General features: G+C 49.1%; 2 protein-coding genes across 2 annotated transcripts in view; both read left to right on the top strand.

The window, feature by feature from the left end:
* Positions 1-5854: 5854 nt before the first annotated feature.
* LOC105048975 (cytochrome P450 CYP72A616) lies at positions 5855-8942 on the top strand. The gene is made up of 5 exons (XM_073252682.1): positions 5855-6252; positions 6809-7029; positions 7249-7493; positions 7747-8134; positions 8374-8942. The coding sequence occupies exons 1-5, from the start codon at positions 5973-5975 to the stop codon at positions 8797-8799; spliced, it is 1560 nt and encodes a 519-aa protein (XP_073108783.1). The 5' UTR covers positions 5855-5972; the 3' UTR covers positions 8800-8942.
* Positions 8943-9606: 664 nt separating this feature from the next.
* Positions 9607-19842, top strand: part of LOC105049513 (cytochrome P450 CYP72A616-like) — a 30318-nt gene continuing 20082 nt past the window's right edge. Inside the window, exon 1 of the mRNA XM_010929179.2 lies at positions 9607-10106. The gene's annotated coding sequence lies outside the window, so the exon portion shown is untranslated. The remainder of the gene's footprint in view (positions 10107-19842) is intronic.

Below are 19842 nucleotides of genomic sequence, written 5' to 3'. Positions count from 1 at the left end.
CCCTACTCCACTACTCTCCGCAATAAATTTCTCCTGACTCTAGGCGGCCCACTACCAGACGGTTACAGGCGTCGCTATCAATCTGTTGCCCTCTCCGTCTATAAAAGGAAAACTCCAGATACGTTATTCGATAAGCTCTCACTTTTTATCTCAAAACTCTGCTAAATTCTCCGTTTGAGCGCTCCATTCTTGTTGAGGCAGAGAACTGACTTGAACATCGGAGGGTCTTGCCGGAGCAACCCCACCTCCGGTTTAGACTTCCTTTGCAGGTCCCGGCGGCGACCGTGACTCCCTCGACTCCAGCTTCTCCGGCGCAAGCGGATTTTTGCACCAACACACAACATGGAGCGCAAATCATTTTACACAGGCTCTAGCATTACGGTGGAATCTACATCACACCTAGTTCTAGTTGCTTCTCCACATATTCGCTGCCTTCATGCATCGATGAAGCATGGTACAACTGACCTGGTCATCAGCATTTTATGGCCTTTGCTGTTGTTGGCAGTCATTGTATATATTTTAGATGGATAACAATTAACTAAAACTCTATGTGACCGTTGCTCCATGCAGTAGATCCTACTCCCTTCTGCTTGTTAATTGCTGGCAAAAAATTCATGTGGTGACTGCCACTTTAGTAGAATTGCTGCATTTTCTTTTTGGTGAGAAAAGGAAAAGCATTGCTCCACCTGGCTTCATTAAGGAAATGAAGAGATTACAACAATCATCTCCTAAGGGCTTGTTTGGATACTGTAGTAGAATTGGGCGAAAAATTCTATATGATTCATGGATTATGTCATCTCTTTAAGCCTGATCCTATATCAACTTAATACCACTCTGTCTAAATCTTGTATCTTTTCTTCCTTCCTGCAGCCCAAAGATTAGAATCTGGGCTCAATTTGGACCAATTTTTTAGGACATACACGACAGTGGGACAACAGGCCCAATTTCTGTAGGAATATCCAAACAGATCCAAAGGAGCCAAAACAAGGAATAGCTGTCTTGAGTTGCGAAAGTTACAAATCGTTCAATCTTTGTGTGGGATTGTAGAATAAGTCGAAGGCATTAGAATGATTAGAAGGGAAAAGATTCCTCCAAGAGCAGAAGAAGCTCGCAGCCAGCTATAGACTTTTCATTGGTTGGCTTCCTTGATGAAGGGAAAAAAGAAACACTGTTGTTCCTTTGTACCCAAACGCACCAAGATATTGCAATTACCCAAGCAGTCGCAGGCCTTCCAGTATTGTTTATGATGGGGCTTTAATCTCCGGTCAGTCCGCAGCAATATGAGAGTTTTTTCCTCTTTTTTTTTTGAAGTAATTGAGAGGGACCTACCTTAGGCTCTTTTTAGAGTAATAGTAAATATGCTACAAAAAGAGTAGTCTAACTTAAAGGCAGAAGATTCAAGAGATTAGTTTGGAAATGAACTCATCATGTGCTCTGCCTAGGCAGTCTTGGTCGCATGCCTTTCTATATTTGCATCTGATCCTTCTCTTGTGCCATCGATCCATAAAGAAGTAGAATAGTCGTGTTCTCTATTTGCTGGCCAGTCTTTTTTTTTTTTTTTTAATTTGGTACATACGGACTGTCGTATCAGTATGATATGAGAGTAGCTCAAAAGATCAAAATACACAAAATCTCATAAGGCTAACCGGCAAAACGTCACTTTGTCTCCAAACCTAGTCACTGGAGTGCTCCGTGATATATGCCGCTACCTAATCTGCTGCGATATTTGTCTCTCGATAAACATACTGAACTCTGATCGCATTAGCTTGGCAAAGAGAGATCTAGACATTCCACATCAGTGGATGAACTTCGGCTACCTTTCACCTTCTTGGATCCAAACAATGATGGTAGCAAAGTCACCCTCAAGGTAGATCCTCTCCATATGAAGCTGTAATCTAGCAAATGTGACACCTGTCCAGACAGCATGAATCTCCGTGCTGGCCGGTCTTTCTTTACATATGCCTTTTTTTTATCACTTTATTAATTTAATAATATGCATAATGGTGGACTTCAAGACTATCCCGTAAACTCTGGCATAAAGCCAAGGGATGCTGGAGATCTATTTAATTTTTATTTCTATTTTGGTTATAAGCTGGGCTCAAGCTGCTTTTTATCTTGCCGAAAATAATGAGTTACCTTACTTATCAAGATGATGTCTGATTCATGGTTTCTCCTTTCTCTCTAATCCGGCTTTACTTCTTGCTCATAAGGCTGTGATGATATTGGCATGGTTCCTGACATTGCTGCTGCCCACTCAGACCCATGATACTTTTGTCTGTATTATTTTAGATGCTGTTGTCTTATACTTTTCAGAAGTTTCCCTCAGATTTCTGCTGTCTTAAAAGCTTAAAAGCTTTTTTGGGTTCTTGTCGGAGTTATTTTGGAAGTTTTGGCGCCTCTGAAGTTGCACTCCATGTTTCTTCTTGCAGCCATCCTGAGCCTCTACTTCTCCTTTCTTCAGTCAGGATTGGATCACAGGGGAAACTTCCTTCTGCAACAGTTTGATTATTGTTTTCACTTCTGATCTCCATGCGTGATTAAGCCTTCGTTGTTTTCGTGTTTCTTTGCTGTATGTTACAGCATTTGTTTTCATCTTATTTTTCCATACATCCGCTTTTTTAACTTAGCTTCTGTAATTATTTTGTTTTCAATAAGATTGTTGGTGACCATGGGTTAAAGTGCCCATTAGTCTCCAATTTCATAAAAAAAAAAAAAAAAAAAAAAAGACTATCCAGTAAACTAAAATAATAAATATCGATAAAAAATAATAGTCATATGTTTAGCAATATGAAATGTGTGGCAGTGCACAAATATAAAGTTCAGAGTTCATTATTCATCTTGTTACAATAATAAAGTGATACTGTCACGCCCCCGACCCGAGATTGTGAATCAAGAGTCATGGCAACCGCCGCATACTTATGAAGAACTCTCTCCATAAGCATGCAAGGCATCTCATCACGATATCAATACATCACAGCAGAATAAATTTAAATAATTATTATTCAACTTTAATTCAAGTAATTAAATCAAATGTCTTACATCCAACAAAATTTTTGCTAAAAATAAAATAATAGATCTAAGTTTATTGAAGTTGACAATGCTAAATCTCGCCTCTAAAAGCTCTGTCCCAAAATTTCTTCCCACGCTCGAAATTAATTATCTGAATCTGAAAAATAAAAAGAAAGGTAATGAGCTAGACAGCCCAGTAAGTAACAAGTATCTCTACCAAATATTTCAGATATTATATAATTTTTAAGAATAATACTACAAATAAACATAAGAGTATATTTCATGCTGATTTAATACAAATTAAATATTTTCAAATATTCACATATAATATAATCATAAATCCGATTCGATTCAAAATACTCGTAACTCAACAGCCTTGACTATGACCAACGTTTAACCCCCATTGGCGGGGTCCACAGAATACCAGCGCACAACCCCCACTGGCAGGGTCCACAAATACCAGCGCACAACCCCCACTGGCAGGGTCCACAAACACCAGCGCACAACCCCCACTGGCAGGGTCCACTGAGTACCAACGTATAATCCCCATTGGCGGGGTCCACTGAAACATAGTTAGGCTGAGAGCATAAATCCGATCTGTATCAAAATACTTTGTATCATAATATATCATAATTTTTCATTGAACATGTGCATAAATCGACATACCATAATACTTAAAAAGTACTTTTCTTTCAAAACATAATTTAATAAATCATGCATAATTTCAGAGAATAATTATTTATTTTCAGAATAAATATGGAATATCTCGAGAAGATGATTCATTACTTACCTTTCACGGAGCACTGAATGAATAGATCGACTAACTTCTAGGAGATTCTTCCGTGCCTATTATCCAAAATTATATTTTTATATTAATTTTAATTCAAAATTAAATTTAACAAATTCCAAAATCAAAACCTCACTTAAAATCAGACTCTTCCCTAAACTCGATCAAAATCATCAGATGAAGCCTTCCACTACGCTAATCCTAGAGGAATAACTTTAGAGAGAGAGAAATCCATCAAGAGAGAGAAACAATCTAGAGAGAGAAAATTCTAGAGAGAGAAAGTAGAGAGAGAAAGTCCAATTTCAGAGAGAGAAAGTCAGGGTTCAGACTGAAAGAAGAGAGAGGAGAGAGAGAAACTCTCTCTCTCATCATTTTTTTTTATTTTATTTTTTTATTTATTTATTTATTTATTTGTTCATTTATTTATATATATATATATAAGTGTATATATATATATTTTTTTTGTTATTATTATTATTATTATATTTATTTTTTTTTCCTTTTCTTTTCTTTTCTTTTCTTTTCTTTTTCTCTTTTTTTCTTCTTTTTCTTCTTTTTCTTTTCTTTTCTTTTCTTCTTTTTCTTCTTTTCTTTTCTTTTTTCTTTTCTTTTCTTTTTCTTCTTCTTCTCGGCTCTTCTCGCGCCGGAACAGGGGACCGGCGTCCCCTTCTTTTGTCGGGCCGTTCAGGCCACGGCCGTCGTGACGGAGGCCGGCGGCAGACGGGGGCCACTCCCCCGATCACAGAGGAGTATGGCCGGCGGTCGATTACGATCGCCAGCGCCGGAAAATCAAGGAAAAAGAGGCTCAAAAACAGGGTCTCTTTTTCGACCGAAAATCGGCGACACTCGTCGCCGGCCGCCTCAAGCAAAGGTACGGAAAGATAGGGAAGGAAGAGAGGAAGGAAAGGAAGACTCACTCCGGCCTCCGGTGACCTCACCGGCGAGCAATCACGGCGAGAAACCGAATGGTGTCCCCGGCTTTGATCAAGAAAAACGGAGAGAAAGAGAGAGGGAGGAGGCCGATGTTTGGTCTCAAGGGAGGAGGAGGTCTTCTTATAGGGGATCCTAGGACTACGAGGGGTCCTAGGATTCCGATCTCGCCTGGGTCTCGCCGGAGAAGAAGACTCCTATCGGGAGTCTTCTTCCCGGTTTGATTCTCCTGTTTTTTTTTTTTTTTTTTTTTTTTTTTTTTTTTTGGGCTTTGATGGGCTGAGATTTGTTGGGCTTGGGCTATAACAGATACAAAAGGTTTTTTTTCAAAAATAGTAAACTTTTCTAGCAGAGTTCATTCTTCATCAGGGGCGCATTTCAATTCAAGAGAAAAATGTTGCCATCACCTGGACATAGAAAGGGCCTCAAGATTTTTTTTAAAAAAAAAACCATGGCCTCATTACGTAAATAATGAATGGTCATTATTGAAATATATGTTATTTTCAAATACAAGTCGGAACTGGATGAAGAATTTCTCCATTCTTTTTTTTTGGGTATAGAAGATGGGGAATCACTCTGAGAGAGAATAGAGGGAAGAGAAAAATCCATCAGTGGATCTCCCGATCAAGCTGTCCGTCGGCTGATTGGTCTTTCGGAGCGAGTCTGACACCTAGAATAGGTTCAAGGATGTCGCATTAAGAGTGATATCAGCAAGCAGAGGATGGAAAAAAGATAGGATGTTGGTATGCTCGAAATCCCGGAGATATTTCGAGATCCAATTGATGACTCTTAGAGAATCACCCTCCCTTCTTCATCAGAGGCGCATTCCAATTCAACAAGTTAAATGTTGCGATCGCCTGGACACAGAAAGAGCCTCAAGATTTTTTTTTTAAAAAAAAATCCTGGCCTCATCCAATTACGTTCATTACGTAAATTATGAATGGTCATTATTGAAATATAATTTATTTTAAAATGCAAGTCGGAACTGGAGAGCATGTCAATCCAAACCAGTAATTATAACACATCTCCTCCGTTCATTGCTGGAAGCAAGGTCAAAGGACGCTACATCACATGCCCGACTTTGCTTGTCCTACACCTCCTCGTCACTAATTTAAAATAATATCTACAGGGAGGAGAAGGAGACCTGCAGGCGCTGATAAGAGAGGAAAAATTGGTCCTCCCCCTTCAACGCGGCCAATCCTTCTCTCTCACTCGCTAAGAAGCGGAAAGGGGAGCAAAGTTACAGATGGGTTTGGGATCGTTGGAGATGGTTGGAGCAGTGGTGGGTGTGCTATTCTTGTTGGTATGGGCTGTGAGGGCCTTGGAGTGGGTGTGGTGGAGGCCGAGAAGGCTAGAAGGTTTGCTCCGGGCCCAGGGGCTAAGCGGCACCCGCTACCGATTCTTCTATGGCGACCTCAAGGACAACCTCCGTCTCCGGAAGGCGGCTCGGTCCAAGCCCATGCCTCTCTCCCACTGCATCGGCCCCCGCGTCCTACCTTTCCTCCACCAAGCCATAGAGGATCACGGTAAGAAGAGTAAATGAGTAATAAAAAAAAATCATCGAATTATTCCTAATTTTCTCCGACTCCGATGATTCTCCGAATTATTATCCGGAAAGGAATCAGTCCAGATCTACTCTATCGTTGTTGAATTATACTCGAATTTTATGATTTAATAATCTTTTTTTTTTTTTTTTTGCATAAACAATTTGTTCACAAGTTAATCACAACTAATTTAGGAAATCTATCCGTGTTACGAACTGATACTGATTTATCCGAACTCTTTCCGGATTTTTGCTGAATTTATCAATTTCTTTCTTTCCAGATTCTGGATAATCTCTATAGATTGCTTTCTTATGAAACATTTTTTTTTGTCGAATCAACACTATCTGATGCTGTCTTTCTGTTTGGTTCTTCCTCACCATGTTTTAAATGAAAGTGATGATATCCTCCGATGTTCATATTGCTCCAAAGATGTATTCTGCTTTTCATACACTACTTGCATAGCCTTTGGAGACTGATTACCTATAACAATGATCGCAAACAACTGTGACCAATAATGCACTTGGTTTTGTTAATATAGGTAAAATATCATTCACTTGGTTTGGGCCTTATCCTAGAGTGATCCTTAAGGATCCTGAACTGGTAAGGGAAGTTCTGTCCAACAAGTTTGGTCACTTTGAGAAGCCAAACATAAATCCCCTGGGGAAGTTACTGGCCAGAGGAGTTGCAGATTATGAAGGCGAAAAATGGGCCAAACACAGGAGAATTATTAACCCTGCTTTTCATCTGGAGAAATTGAAGGTATTGTCTTTAAAAAATATATATATATAATTTGATGGTAGTTGTTTTATCATAATTTCTAGGGGTATAAACCCTAAATTCTACTGAAGAGTAACATAGAACATTGTACTTAGAATTTCGACCATGTCAAACTTTTTATTGATGCCAGAAAGTAGCGAGAATTGCAAGTTGCTAAAGTGGGTGGTTGATGGTAGTCTGCTTCTTTTCGTTGTTTTGCAGCACATGTTACCAACTCTTGCTACCTGTTGTGATGAACTGATCAACAGATGGGATAACCATCTTGGTTCCCAAGGATATTGTGAATTGGATGTTTGGCCTGCATTCCAAAATTTTACCGGCGATGTCATTTCCCGTGCAGCTTTTGGTAGCAGCTTCAAAGAAGGACAACGGATATTTCAACTCCAACAAGAGCAAACGGAGCTTGTTGTTCAAGCTGCACAAAAAATATACATCCCGGGCTACAGGTGCTTTTTCACCTTACATTGTTTCTAGTAAATCACTCTCAATATAAAAAGTGGAGAAACAAAGAAAGAAAGTTTGGTTGGTCCAAAAACAAACTACAATATTTTGATAAGATTGTTTTCCTTTTTTTCTTAACACTAGCCTTCTGTAGTTTGTGTAAATCATTTCTATTACAATTGAACTCTGAATCTTATTGTGGCGAGTCATGACAGAAATTAGACTAATATGAAATCAAAATTTGGCCTTTTTATATAGGTTTCTGCCCACCAAGAAGAACAACCGTATGTATGAAATTGATAGAGAGATTCGGGCCCTTTTGAGTAGAATGATTGAGCAGAGAGAGAGGGCAATGAGAAAGGCAGGGGTTAGCAATGATGACCTGCTAGGGTTGCTGATAGAATCAAATCTTAGGTACTCCCAAGAACAAGGAGGCTCCAAGAATACTGGGATGACCAAGGATGATGTGATCGAGGAATGCAAGTTGTTCTATTTTGCTGGGCATGAGACAACGTCGGTTTTGCTGACCTGGACGGTGGTTGTCCTAGGCATGCATCCTAGCTGGCAGGCACGTGCAAGAGAAGAGGTTCTACAGGTCTATGGAAAAAATAAGCCGGACTATGATGGCTTGAGTCAACTAAGGATCGTGAGTAATAGATTTATTATCCCTTGGGTAGATTACTTTGTGTTGCATTTCTTATGTGGGATTGCTTTCTGGTAGCTTCAAATTTTAATCACTCTCGGGGGTTTGCCACATTTGAGCACACAAGCAACAATAGTCGATAACATCCAAAAAGTTTCCAGTTGATGCTTTAAATCTTAATGGTAAATGATGTTGTTTTAATTCGTACTAATAGCGACACCCAAATCTTTCAACTTTTGCAGGTGACTATGGTTTTGTACGAAGTTCTTAGATTATATCCGGCAATAACTTTCCTCGTACGAAGAACTTACAAGGAAATGAAACTGGGAGATTTCACCTTCCCACCAGGAGTGCAACTCTTGCTACCACTACTCTTCATACATCATGATCCACAATTTTGGGGTGATGATGCCACTGAATTCAATCCAGAGCGGTTTGCCTCTGGAGTTTCAAAGGCATCAAAGATCCAAGGGACCTTCTTTCCATTTGGTGGGGGTCCTCGAATCTGCATTGGGCAGAATTTTGCCATGATGGAAGCTAAGATGGCTTTGGCCAGAATTCTTCAGCATTTTTCATTGGAGCCTTCATCATCATATGCCCATGCTCCGTACACTGTAATAACTCTTCATCCCCAATATGGTGCTCAAATCATGTTACACAGGCTCTAAGATCATCTTAGATACTAGAGGGACTTATTAATATCATCATGGTTATTGTTGCAATCAAAGGTACCCTCATGGGATGTATAATCCACTCAATACTGTTTGTTTTCGGTGAGATCCGTTTCTAGTATTGATACTTGTTCTGATCAGTATTCCTAGTATTACAATCCTTTCATGGGTTGTATTGTCCATAATATTGTTAAACTGCATTTTAGCGTCGATGGTTGAGAAAGGGAAGGTTGCTGAGTCTTAAATGCTGCATGGAGTTTAAATATTGATGGATTGCTAGTGTGCTACATTCAGGTCGCAGTTTAAATTTATACATTTTAACCATAAATTCATTACCATCAAACTAAATACCTTATGCAAGTAATCAAACAGCTGGAGTGTTCTGACCATCTGACAGTGAATTCCCCAAAAAAAAGGACCGCCCATCATTTGTAAGAAAAGTAGAATATCTCATGGTATGAACATAACAGCATTTATCAGTCAGTTTTCATAGCAGGAAAGTGTTCCTGTGAAATTGTTTAGTTTTTTAATTAGTTCAGTTTTTGTTATAGTTTCTCATGATTATACAAATAATTGGATGATCAGACACGATGAATATTGAACTAGAAAAGGGAAAGTGCGCCCAATGGATAGAAATACCAAATTACCAAACAAAACACAAAATACAAATTGTACTTCACCAGTCATTTTTATCATTACTTTTTTTTTTCCTTATATCATAATTTATCATAAATACATCTGTCAATCAAATAATTAGGCAGCTTCTAAAATCAACCTCCAACACACAGAAACCAGCAAAAGAAAACTCATAAAACAAAAAATAAATTCCATCAATTCCTTTCCTATGATAACTTCTCATGAATGGACTAGTCGATCAGATAATGACATGGCATCACAAATCAACCTAGGTTAAATCCATAAAAGCAAACAAAAATGGAAAGACATAATACTAAAAATTAAACATTACGAGCCGTCCTTTCCTATGGACAATGCCCAGTAAACAGTGCCCTCCTAAACACTTAAAAAACGCCTATCGCCTCGTACTCTAAATTTCAGACCAAGAACTAAATGAGTCCAAGTGGTTCAAGAACTTTTAGCTCAAAAAATAAACATAAATTGTGAAATTGTTCAATGAATCAGATCTGATGGTCACAATGAATTTACAGTCCACTCACAAAAAAACAGAGAACAACCAGCAAACAGAAATTTGATCAAAGCTCTAAATATTTATTATCATGAGGTGAGAAATTATTGCGTGCACGGGACTGATGCATGCCATCAATTGCCAAGATGTGCCAGCATAGGTCCTGTTGGGGGATACCCACCGACCGACCGACTATCGGAGGGCCCGACCGGCTGGCGGCCCGACCGACCGACCGACTATCGGAGGGCCCGACCGGCTGGCGGCCATTCCACGGTCCATTCCCGACCGACTAAACCCAGAGGCCCGGTAGCCGACCCACATGAAGCTCGCCGACCGACGGAGGAGTCCGACGCCACTCTGCTGGCCACCGACCTTGGGTCGGCCGACTCCACCAACCACCGTACGGCCGCCAGACGTTGTCAGCTCTGACACGGACATGCGGCACAGTTACCTAGGGGCATTGTCCCGCCGAGAGCCGGGTCAACCCTGGTGATTAGACGGCTACACGGCGACATGACGTTTTCACGGCGGCTCTGACAGCCTACAGTGAGTTGACAGTTCCTCACTTGTCCGCGCCATTAATGATGGCGCCATACCGCGCTCCACTATATATACCGGGGAAGGCAACAGTGCAAGGGATCGATCCGCCCGTCTCTCCCACATACGCAGGCTCGCTCCTCTCTCCCTCGCCCTCTCTCCTTCTCAGAGCTCTCTGTCTGTATTTCACTGTTGCCCAGTCACCTCTCTGACTTGACCGTCGGAGGGTCCCCGCCGGAGCCGCCTCCGGTCAGTGCGGACTTCCTTTTGCAGGTGCACGCTTCCCGGCGATCGGACGACGAGGCGATTGGCCGCAACAGATTGGCGCGCCAGGTAGGGGTCAGCATGACAAAGACAAGAGCTCAACGATCGAGAGTCACTGGGTCGGCAAGGCGCTCTTCCCGCTGGGAAGAGGCCTCTCCACCACCACCGGCGGCGGAGCCTAGCTCTCCGCACCCTGCAGTGACCACGGAGGCCCAGATTGCGGCCATCGTACGGCAGATGACCGTACTGACTGACGCAGTCAAAAGCCTCCAGCAACAACCGACGGCCCGACCTATGCCTTCCAGGAGCAGCCGCCGACGGCCGCGCCGACCCCTGTCGCCTCCATGCGAGCGCTCTCAACAGCGCTCCCACGGAGAGGAGGAGGGGCGACCACGGCGCGACGACCGACGGTCTCAGCGGCCCTCTCCTTCCCCGTTGGAACGGGCGAGGAAGGAAAAGCGGCCGCGCACACCGTCGGCCTCTCTTTCAGAATCCTCCGGAGGCTCCACTCCTGGGGTCTCCCAGCATCGACGAGCGGACGACTACGAGCGACGGTTCGAGGAGATCGACCGTCGGCTCGCCCAACTGCAGATGGACGGCCAGAAGTCTTCGAGCGACGTCGACTTCCAGACCGCCCAGCCTCTCTCTCGACTGGTCCTCGATGAGCCGATTCCCAGTCGGTTCAAAATGCCGAACGTGGAGCCATACGACGGCTCCACCGACCCAGTCGACCACCTCGAGAGCTATAAAGCTCTCATGACGATTCAAGGGGCAACCGACGCTCTTTTTTGCATCGGCTTCCCCGCTACACTTCGCAAGGCTGCCAGGGCTTGGTACTCCGGTCTTCGATCGGGCAGTATCCATTCCTTCGCGCAGCTCGAGCACTCGTTCGTGGCCCATTTCAGCACCAGCCGAAAGCCACCGCGAACGTCGGATAGCCTTTTCTCCCTCAAGCAGGGGGAAAACGAGACGCTCCGACACTTCGTGGCGCGATTCAACGCGGCCACGCTCGAGGTCCGGGACCTCAACGAAGACATGGCGGTTTCAGCCATGAAGCGGGGCCTGAGGTCGTCCCGATTTACTTATTCTCTGGACAAGACCCTCCCCCGAACATACGCCGAGCTACTAGAGCGCGCATACAAGTATATGCGCGCGGACGAAGGAGCGTCCGACCGACGCTTGGTCGAGCCCAGGGGTCCGAAGGAGAAGCGAAGAAAAGGTCGGGAGCCCGCCGAACCAAGCAGGCCCCCGGCCGATAGTCGGCTTTCTCCACTCCGACAGATCCAAAAATCACCCCGCCGACAGACTCCGAGGTCGGTGCGTCCCAGGTATGACTCCTACACTCCTCTCTCCGCTCCCCGTGCGCAGATCTTGATGGAGATCGAAGGGGAAGAATACCTGCGACGGCCTCCGCCTCTGAAGGCAAAGGGCCTCGACCATCGGAAGTACTGCCGGTTCCATCGGAGCCACGGCCACGACACCGAGCGATGCATCCAGTTGAAGGATGAGATCGAAAATCTCATCCGCCGGGGGTATCTCGGCAAATTTCGAAAGGGTCCGCCGACCCGACCGACTGCCGATCGACGCCCCCAGCCGACTGAAGAGGCGCCGACTAACCAGCCGACGGCTGGAGTCATCAACATGATCTCCAAGCGGCTGGGATCGGGGACGTCTACAGGGGGGAGCCTACGAAAAAGCCGCGCCCGGACGACGTGATTACCTTCTCAGAAGACGACGTTCGGGGCATCCAGACTCCCCACGACGATGCTGTTGTTGTGTCGGCGACAATAGCCAATTACGATGTAAAACGAATTTTTGTTGATAATGGAAGTTCGACAAATGTTTTGTTTTACTCGACCTTCTCCCGAATGCGACTACCGACTGATCGACTTAGTGGGGTCTCCACTTCCTTGATCGGCTTTGCCGGAGACACCGTCACGACAGAAGGAGAAATCACCCTGCCCGTGACGGTCGGTACCGAACCACGGCAAAGCACAGTCTCCCTCATTTTCGCGGTCGTCCAAGTTCCTTCGGCCTACAATGCCATACTCGGGCGACCCGGACTGAACGCCCTCAGGGCGATCGTCTCGACGTACCATCTCCTTGTTCGATTCCCGACCAAAAATGGAGTCGGGGAGATGCGCGGAGATCAACAGCTCGCCCGACGATGCTTCCAAATCTCCGCCCAAAGCGACGAGACAAAGGATCCCCTGACAATCGACAAACTGGATCAACGGGAGGAGGAAGAGCGGGGTTCGCCGGCCGAGCAGCTCGAGGCGATCTCGGTAGGAGAAAATCCCGACAGAAAAGTTTGGGTCGAGTCTCAATTGCCCGACACCGAACGACACCGACTGGCGGAGTTGCTGACGGCCAACGCCGACATATTCGCATGGTCGGCAGCAGATATGTCGGGCATCCCTCCAGAAATAATTACTCACCGACTCAACATCGACCCGACAATGAAGCCGGTGAGGCAGAAGAAAAGGTCCTTCGCCCCAGAAAGGCAGAAGGCCATTGACGAAGAAGTAGACAAGCTGCTCGAAGCAGGCTTCATTCGGGAATCCACGTATCCCGATTGGCTCGCCAATGTCGTCATGGTCAAGAAAGCCAACGGGAAATGGAGGATCTGCATCGACTATACCGACCTCAACCGAGCATGCCCGAAGGATAGCTTTCCACTCCCGAAGATCGACCAGCTGGTGGATGCGACGTCCGAATTTCGGCTGCTCAGCTTCATGGACGCCTTCGCCGGGTACAATCAGATCCGGATGGCGCCTGAAGATGAGGAGCACACCGCGTTCGTGACCCCCAAGGGCCTCTACTGTTATCGGGTGATGCCCTTTGGATTGAAGAATGCCGGCGCCACCTACCAGCGACTCGTCAATAAGGTCTTCAAAGACCAGATCGGGCGCAACATGGAGGTATACGTGGACGACATGCTGGTAAAGAGCACGCAGATCCCGGACCATGTTCAGGATCTCGAGGAGACCTTCCGCACCCTTCGACGACACCGAATGAAGCTCAACCCGACCAAATGCGCCTTCGGGGTGACCTCGGGGAAGTTCCTCAGATTCCTCGTTTCTCAGAGAGGGATCGAGGCCAACCCTGAGAAGATAAAGGCGATCCTCGACATGCGTCATCCGAACACCAAGAAGGAGGTCCAACAGCTGAACGGAAGAATCGTCGCTCTTAGCCGATTCATTTTCCGATCAGCTGAAAGGTGCCTCCCGTTCTTCAAGACCCTGCGCCAGGCGAATGGTTTCTCTTGGTCGGATGAGTGCGAACAGGCCTTTGAAGACCTGAAAAGGTACCTGGCTTCCCCGCCACTGCTCGTAAAGCTGCAGGTCGGGGAGACCTTGTATCTCTACTTGGCCACATCTTCTGAGGCGATCAGTTCGGTGCTCGTTCGGAAAAACGAGTGCCGAACCCATCAGCCCATCTACTACACCAGCAAAGTGCTCCACGGCGCCGAAGCCAGATACTCGGAGACGGAAAAGATGGTTTTCGCCCTGACCGTCTCCGCGCAGCGGCTCCGACCATACTTCCAGGCCCACGCCATCGTGGTACTCACCAACCAGCCCCTGAGGGCCGTACTGCGCCAACCCGACACATCCGGACGACTCGCTAAGTGGGCGATGAAGCTTAGCGAGTTCGACATTCAGTACCGACCGAGGCCTGCCTTGAAGGCTCAGGTCTTGGCCGACTTCATCGCTGAATGCCCGACGACCGACCGAAGGTCGGGAGCTGAAGGCCCGGGACGAGATTTGGTCTCTGAGCCAGACCCGATCTCCACCTGGGTACTTCACATCGACGGAGCCTCCAACGCTCAGGGAAGCGGGGCCGGGCTCCTGCTCACGAACTCGGATGGGGTCGTCACCGAATACGTCCTCCGGTTCGACTTCAAGGCCTCCAACAATCAAGCCGAATACGAGGCACTCCTCGCGGGCTTGAGGATGGCGAAGGAACTGGGCGTCGACAGCCTCCGGGCATTCTCCGACTCTCAGCTGATCGTGGGGCAGGTCAAGGGCGACTTCGAGGCGCGAGATCCGACCATGATCAAGTATCTTCAGAAGGTAAAGGATCTCGTGGCCCGCCTCGAGCATTTCGAGATCTCCCACATCCCCAGGACGGAGAACGCCCGTGCCGATGCTCTCTCCAGATTGGCAACGTCGGCCTATGATTCTTTGGGTCGGACGTTTGTCGAAAACCTCCAACAGCCGAGCATCGATCGGGTCCAAGAAGTACAGCAGCTAACGTCTGAACCAAGTTGGATGGACCCGATCGTCCGGTACCTGTCCGACGGGACCAGTCCCGAAGATCCCGCGGAGGCCAAGCGACTCCGATGGTCGGCGTCGCAATATGTGATCATGGACGGCCGACTCTACAAGAGGTCGTTCTCCCTCCCTCTGCTCAGGTGCTTGGGACCGACCGACGCTGACTACGCCCTCCGAGAGGTTCACGAAGGAATTTGTGGGAATCACTTGGGGGGCAAGTCCTTAGCCTTCAAGGTCTTACGACAGGGCTACTACTGGCCGACCATGAGGAAGGATGCGGCAGAGTTGGTCCGAAGGTGCGAGCCATGCCAGAAGTATGCCAATATTCAGCACCAACCGGCCAGCCAAATCACTCCCATTGTCGCTCCATGGCCCTTCGCTCAGTGGGGAGTCGATATTCTCGGCCCCTTCCCACCGGCGTCGGGCCAAAGGAAGTTCATCGTTGTCGTCATCGACTACTTCACGAAGTGGGTCGAGGCCGAGCCCTTGACGCAGATCACCGAGCGGAAGATGGAGGACTTCGTCCAAAAGTCCATCATCTTCAGGTTCGGATTGCCGCACACCATCATCACCGACAACGGACGGCAATTCGACAACCAAGACTTCAAGGACTTCTCCGCCAGGTTCCACATCCGTCATCGACTAACTTCAGTCGGGCACCCACAATCCAACGGCGAGGTTGAGGTGACGAACCGAACCCTGCTCCATGGACTCAAGACCCGACTGAACGAAGCCAAAGGCCTCTGGGTCGACGAGCTGGGCTCCGTCCTGTGGGCTTACCGAACGACCCCCCGCGTTCCAACCGGAGAGTCGCCGTTCAGTTTGGCCTACGGGACAGAAGCCATGATCCCGCTCGAGATTGGCCTGCCATCTTCAAGGGTCGAGCAGTACCGCGAGCCGGACAACTCCGAAAGCCGGAGGGCTGACCTAGACCTTCTCCCCGAACTGCGAGATGAGGCTCAAATCCGAATGGCCTCATACCGACAGAGGGTCGCCCGGTATTACAACGCCAAGGTCAGACCAAAGCTCTTTAAGCCTGGCGACCTAGTCTTGAGGAAGGCAGAAGTGTCGAAGCCCTTGGACCAGGGGAAGCTGACTCCCAACTGGGAAGGACCCTACAAGGTTGCTGACACCTTCGGGCCGAGGGCCTACCGGCTGGAGACCCTTGAGGGGAAACCCATTCTCCGGACTTGGAACACCGACAACTTGAAGCTGTATTACCAGTAAATTCTGTAATTCAATCGTCGGAATACAAGTTCAGTTTGAAAAATCGGAGTTCTAACTCTTCGACTACTGATCGGCGCTCAGCCCCGACGCATCGACGCGGACCTGGCACCGACGAGACATCGGCCCCTTACACGGACCGATGCATCTACGATGACGGGAGTTCATACTCCTTCTACGGTCGAATTTTCGGGCAGAATCCATCGACCGACTAGCCGATCGGGCCCCGACCGAAGAAAGGCTAAAAGCCCACGCGGCTATTGCCGCGACTTCCGACCAGGCTACGGCCGGTCGAGGGATATTCGGCTTACCACCGTCTATCACATGATGCGACCTTAGTCGCACTCACTACTCGCCGACCGACTTACGGCCGGCTGAACGACACTCGGCTTGCCACCGTCTGTCAAAGGACATGAAACCCGACGCAAGAGCATGGGGACCCGACTTACTATCATGCCCCCGACACTGCGCCGGACGATGATCGACTAAGTGCATCTACGGAGGTCCGGTTGCCGAACCTTTACCAGGTTCGGTCGGCTCCCGACTTAACAGATGCGCCCGAACGGCGACTACAATTATTGGAAACCGACCTAAAGTCGGGACACAAGCTACTTCGGAGCTGTGCAAGCCGGTTAAGTCCTACCGACTTACCCGAGTTGGCGACTTCTCTAAGTTGGTGACTAGGGTTCGACATTATAGCGATAAGAAACATTTCAAACAAAAGACACAAGAAAAAACAATTTCATTCATTGATCAAAGGAAATTACAAAGTTGGGCCGAAGCCCGATTACATACATTTCCAAGAAGAAACAAAAGGAAGACGGTCGGCTGGACCGATCATTCGTCCTGGTTAATCTCTTCGACCGACGGAGGATCGGGAAGAATCGGCGTCTCGACCGTGAGCGGCGCTGGGTCAACGGCAGAAGGATGTCCTTCAGTCGGCAAGGGACCTTCGGTCGGCTCCTGCTCCGGGACGGCTTCCTCCGCTGGGATGACGCCTCCCGACAGATGGTCGGCCTCCTCTTCGGTTCCCTCCTCTTCGGCGAGTAGCGGGACGACTCGGCTGACGTCCACCTCCGGGTACAAGGCATGGACGGCATCCCGACCGTCCTCGAACCCGACCCGGTAGGAGGCGAAGCCCGACTCGAGCATCTCCTCCTTGTACCGGTCGGAGGCCCGGAAGTCCTCAACCGCACGATCGGCCGACTCCCTCGCCGACCGTGCCTCGTCCTCAGTGTGGGCCAGCTCCTCCCTCGCCAACTCCGCCTCGGCCCTAGCAATTTCGACGTCGATCTGGGCGATGGACAAATCCTCTTCGGCTTCCGCGAGCTTCCCCAGGCTGGCCCGAAGTTGCTCGCGTTCCCCTTGGAGTTCGGAGGTGGCACCGTCCCGTTCGCGTCGAAGACGACGCACGACCCGACCTTTGTGCTTGGCCTCCTTCTTGGCCGACTTCAGTTTGGCCATAAGCCGGGAGACCTCGTCCGTCAACTTGGCCTCCCGGTCGACCGACTCCTGCAGTTGGTCGACCAGCCTCGCTCTTTCGGCCTCGGCCGCCGCCGACCTTTCCTTGAAGGCTGCCCGAACGTCGCCGAACCTTCGGTATCCGGCCTCCAACTCGGACATGGTGAAGATCAGCTGCCGACGGAAAAAAGCTTTGTCAGAATTATGTGGCAAGCAAAAATTTTTCTAAGGAAAAAGGTGACGCGAAGCTTACCTCCACCATTGTCGGGTAGAACCGCGACAGCATCTCGGTCACCTGCCGAGACCGCAACGACTGAACGTCGGTAGGGAGGAGGATCCCCTGGCACAACCTCCTCGCAAGGTTGTGGTCGGCCAAGGCCGACGCACCCTCAGGGTAGTATGCGCTGGGGAGCATTGATCTCTCCTCCTCCGAGGGCTCCATCGGGGCTTTCCCCCGATCAGCTGCCCCGACCGACGGGGCTGACAGCGATGGGACGCTGGAGTTCGACCCGGCGCCCTCCGTTGCGCCAGCGGACGCCTCCGGACGATGTTCGGCTCCCCGAACGACATCCGGCTCCACCCGCGGCGGCGAAACCGCCGACACTCCTTCGGCCACTTCCTCGGTCGGCCTCTCCTCGACTCGGACAGTCGGAGCCGCGAGGGCTATGATCGGCTCCGATCCCTCGGTCGCCGACGCTTCCACGGTCGGCGGGACTGGGGCTGGTCTCTTGGAAGGGCGCGAAGGGCCAGCCCCCGACGCTGGCCTCTTCCTCGCGGCGGCAAACTGACGAATCTCGGCATCGGTCGGCCTCATCCTCGGCGGTGTCCCTGCAAAACCGACCAATGTCAAAGGCCGGACCAGAACTACCCTAAAGCCGAACAAAAAGAAAAACTGGGGGATCGGGCGATACCTATTCGGGGGACCAGACTCAGGCCGGCATCATAGAGAGCTTGCTCGGTAACAAGCTCCCTCTGCTTCGGGACCGACATGTCTTTGAGTCGGTGGAAGTCCTCCCGGTCGTCCACGTCGACCCGACTGTTGTCGTTGGCCTCAGTTCGGGGTGTACCCCAACGAGAAGGAAAGCCCCAAGAGGAGGAAGAGGAAACAAAGAAAAACTGGTTCTTCCATCCATGAATGGACGATGGAAGACCGGTTATGAAGGCAAGACCCTTCCGGGGGTTGAAGAGCCACCACCCTCGGGCTTTAGGGTGGGGTCGGAGCACAAAGAAGGCCCGGAAGAGGGAAACGCGGGGGTCGGTCGGCAAGAGCTGACACAACAGCGCGAAAGAAATGATTAGCCGGACAGAGTTCGGCGCCAGTTGCGTCGGACAGAGTCCGTAGTAATCAAGCAGATTCCGGACGAACTCCGGAATCGGAAGTCGAAGACCCGCACGAAGGTCCTCAACATACAGCGCCAGGTCGCCAGGCGGAGGGTTGTTGACCCGACCGCCGGCCCCTGGGGCGGAGAGCCGAAACTGCTCCGGGATGCGATAGTGCTCCCGAAGCTGATCGACGTTCAGCCCCGAAAGCGAGGAGGCCTCATCTTCCGGAGCCGATCGGGTGTCGTCGGTCGGGTTCCCCGACCGAGCTCTCTGAGTCGGTTTCCTGGTCATTGTGCAGGAACCGAAAGAAGAGAAAGAAGAGAAAGAGAAGAAAGGAAGAAGGGGAAGGAGGACCACGAACCCGATGGACCCTCCGGAAGTAGAGAAGAGCTCTGCCCGCGACGACCGAGAAATCGCCCGGACAGAGTTTCCCCAGCAAATGGCAAATGTGGGTCAGGGTCCGGGAGGTCCTATATATATAGGGCCGACCGACGGCCGAGATGCTCCCGCGCCGACCAAAGTCCTCCAGATGCGCGACGCGTGGCGCCCGCCGGTTGGCTGAGGATTCGGCGCGCTTCGTCCCGGGACGCCCGCACCGCCCTCATTAAATGCCGGAGCGGACGCCGGCCAACCACCATGACACGCGGCGCGCGGGGGTTGGCTCCGCTGTCGGCCGCCCGCGCCGGTCCGCGTCCCCGATGGGACGCCTCACCCGCGATCAGCACCGAATATCCGATCGACTGATGCCGTATCGTCCGGCACCCGATCTTCTGACACCGACGTGACGACTGACGACGACAAGACGCGGCGTCT

The sequence above is a fragment of the Elaeis guineensis genome, chromosome 2 (assembly GCF_000442705.2).
Source record: "Elaeis guineensis isolate ETL-2024a chromosome 2, EG11, whole genome shotgun sequence".
NCBI classification, from domain to species: Eukaryota; Viridiplantae; Streptophyta; class Magnoliopsida; order Arecales; family Arecaceae; genus Elaeis; species Elaeis guineensis.
This window is presented reverse-complemented; position numbering and strand designations above follow the sequence as displayed.

Excerpts from the sequence above, each read along its gene's own strand:
- LOC105048975 (XM_073252682.1), top strand. The coding sequence starts at position 5,973 with ATGGGTTTGGGATCGTTGGAGATGGTTGGAGCAGTGGTGGGTGTGCTA. Across the intron at positions 7,030-7,248 it reads TTCATCTGGAGAAATTGAAG|CACATGTTACCAACTCTTGC; the intron begins GTATTGTCTTTA and ends GTTGTTTTGCAG. Across the intron at positions 8,135-8,373 it reads GCTTGAGTCAACTAAGGATC|GTGACTATGGTTTTGTACGA; the intron begins GTGAGTAATAGA and ends CAACTTTTGCAG.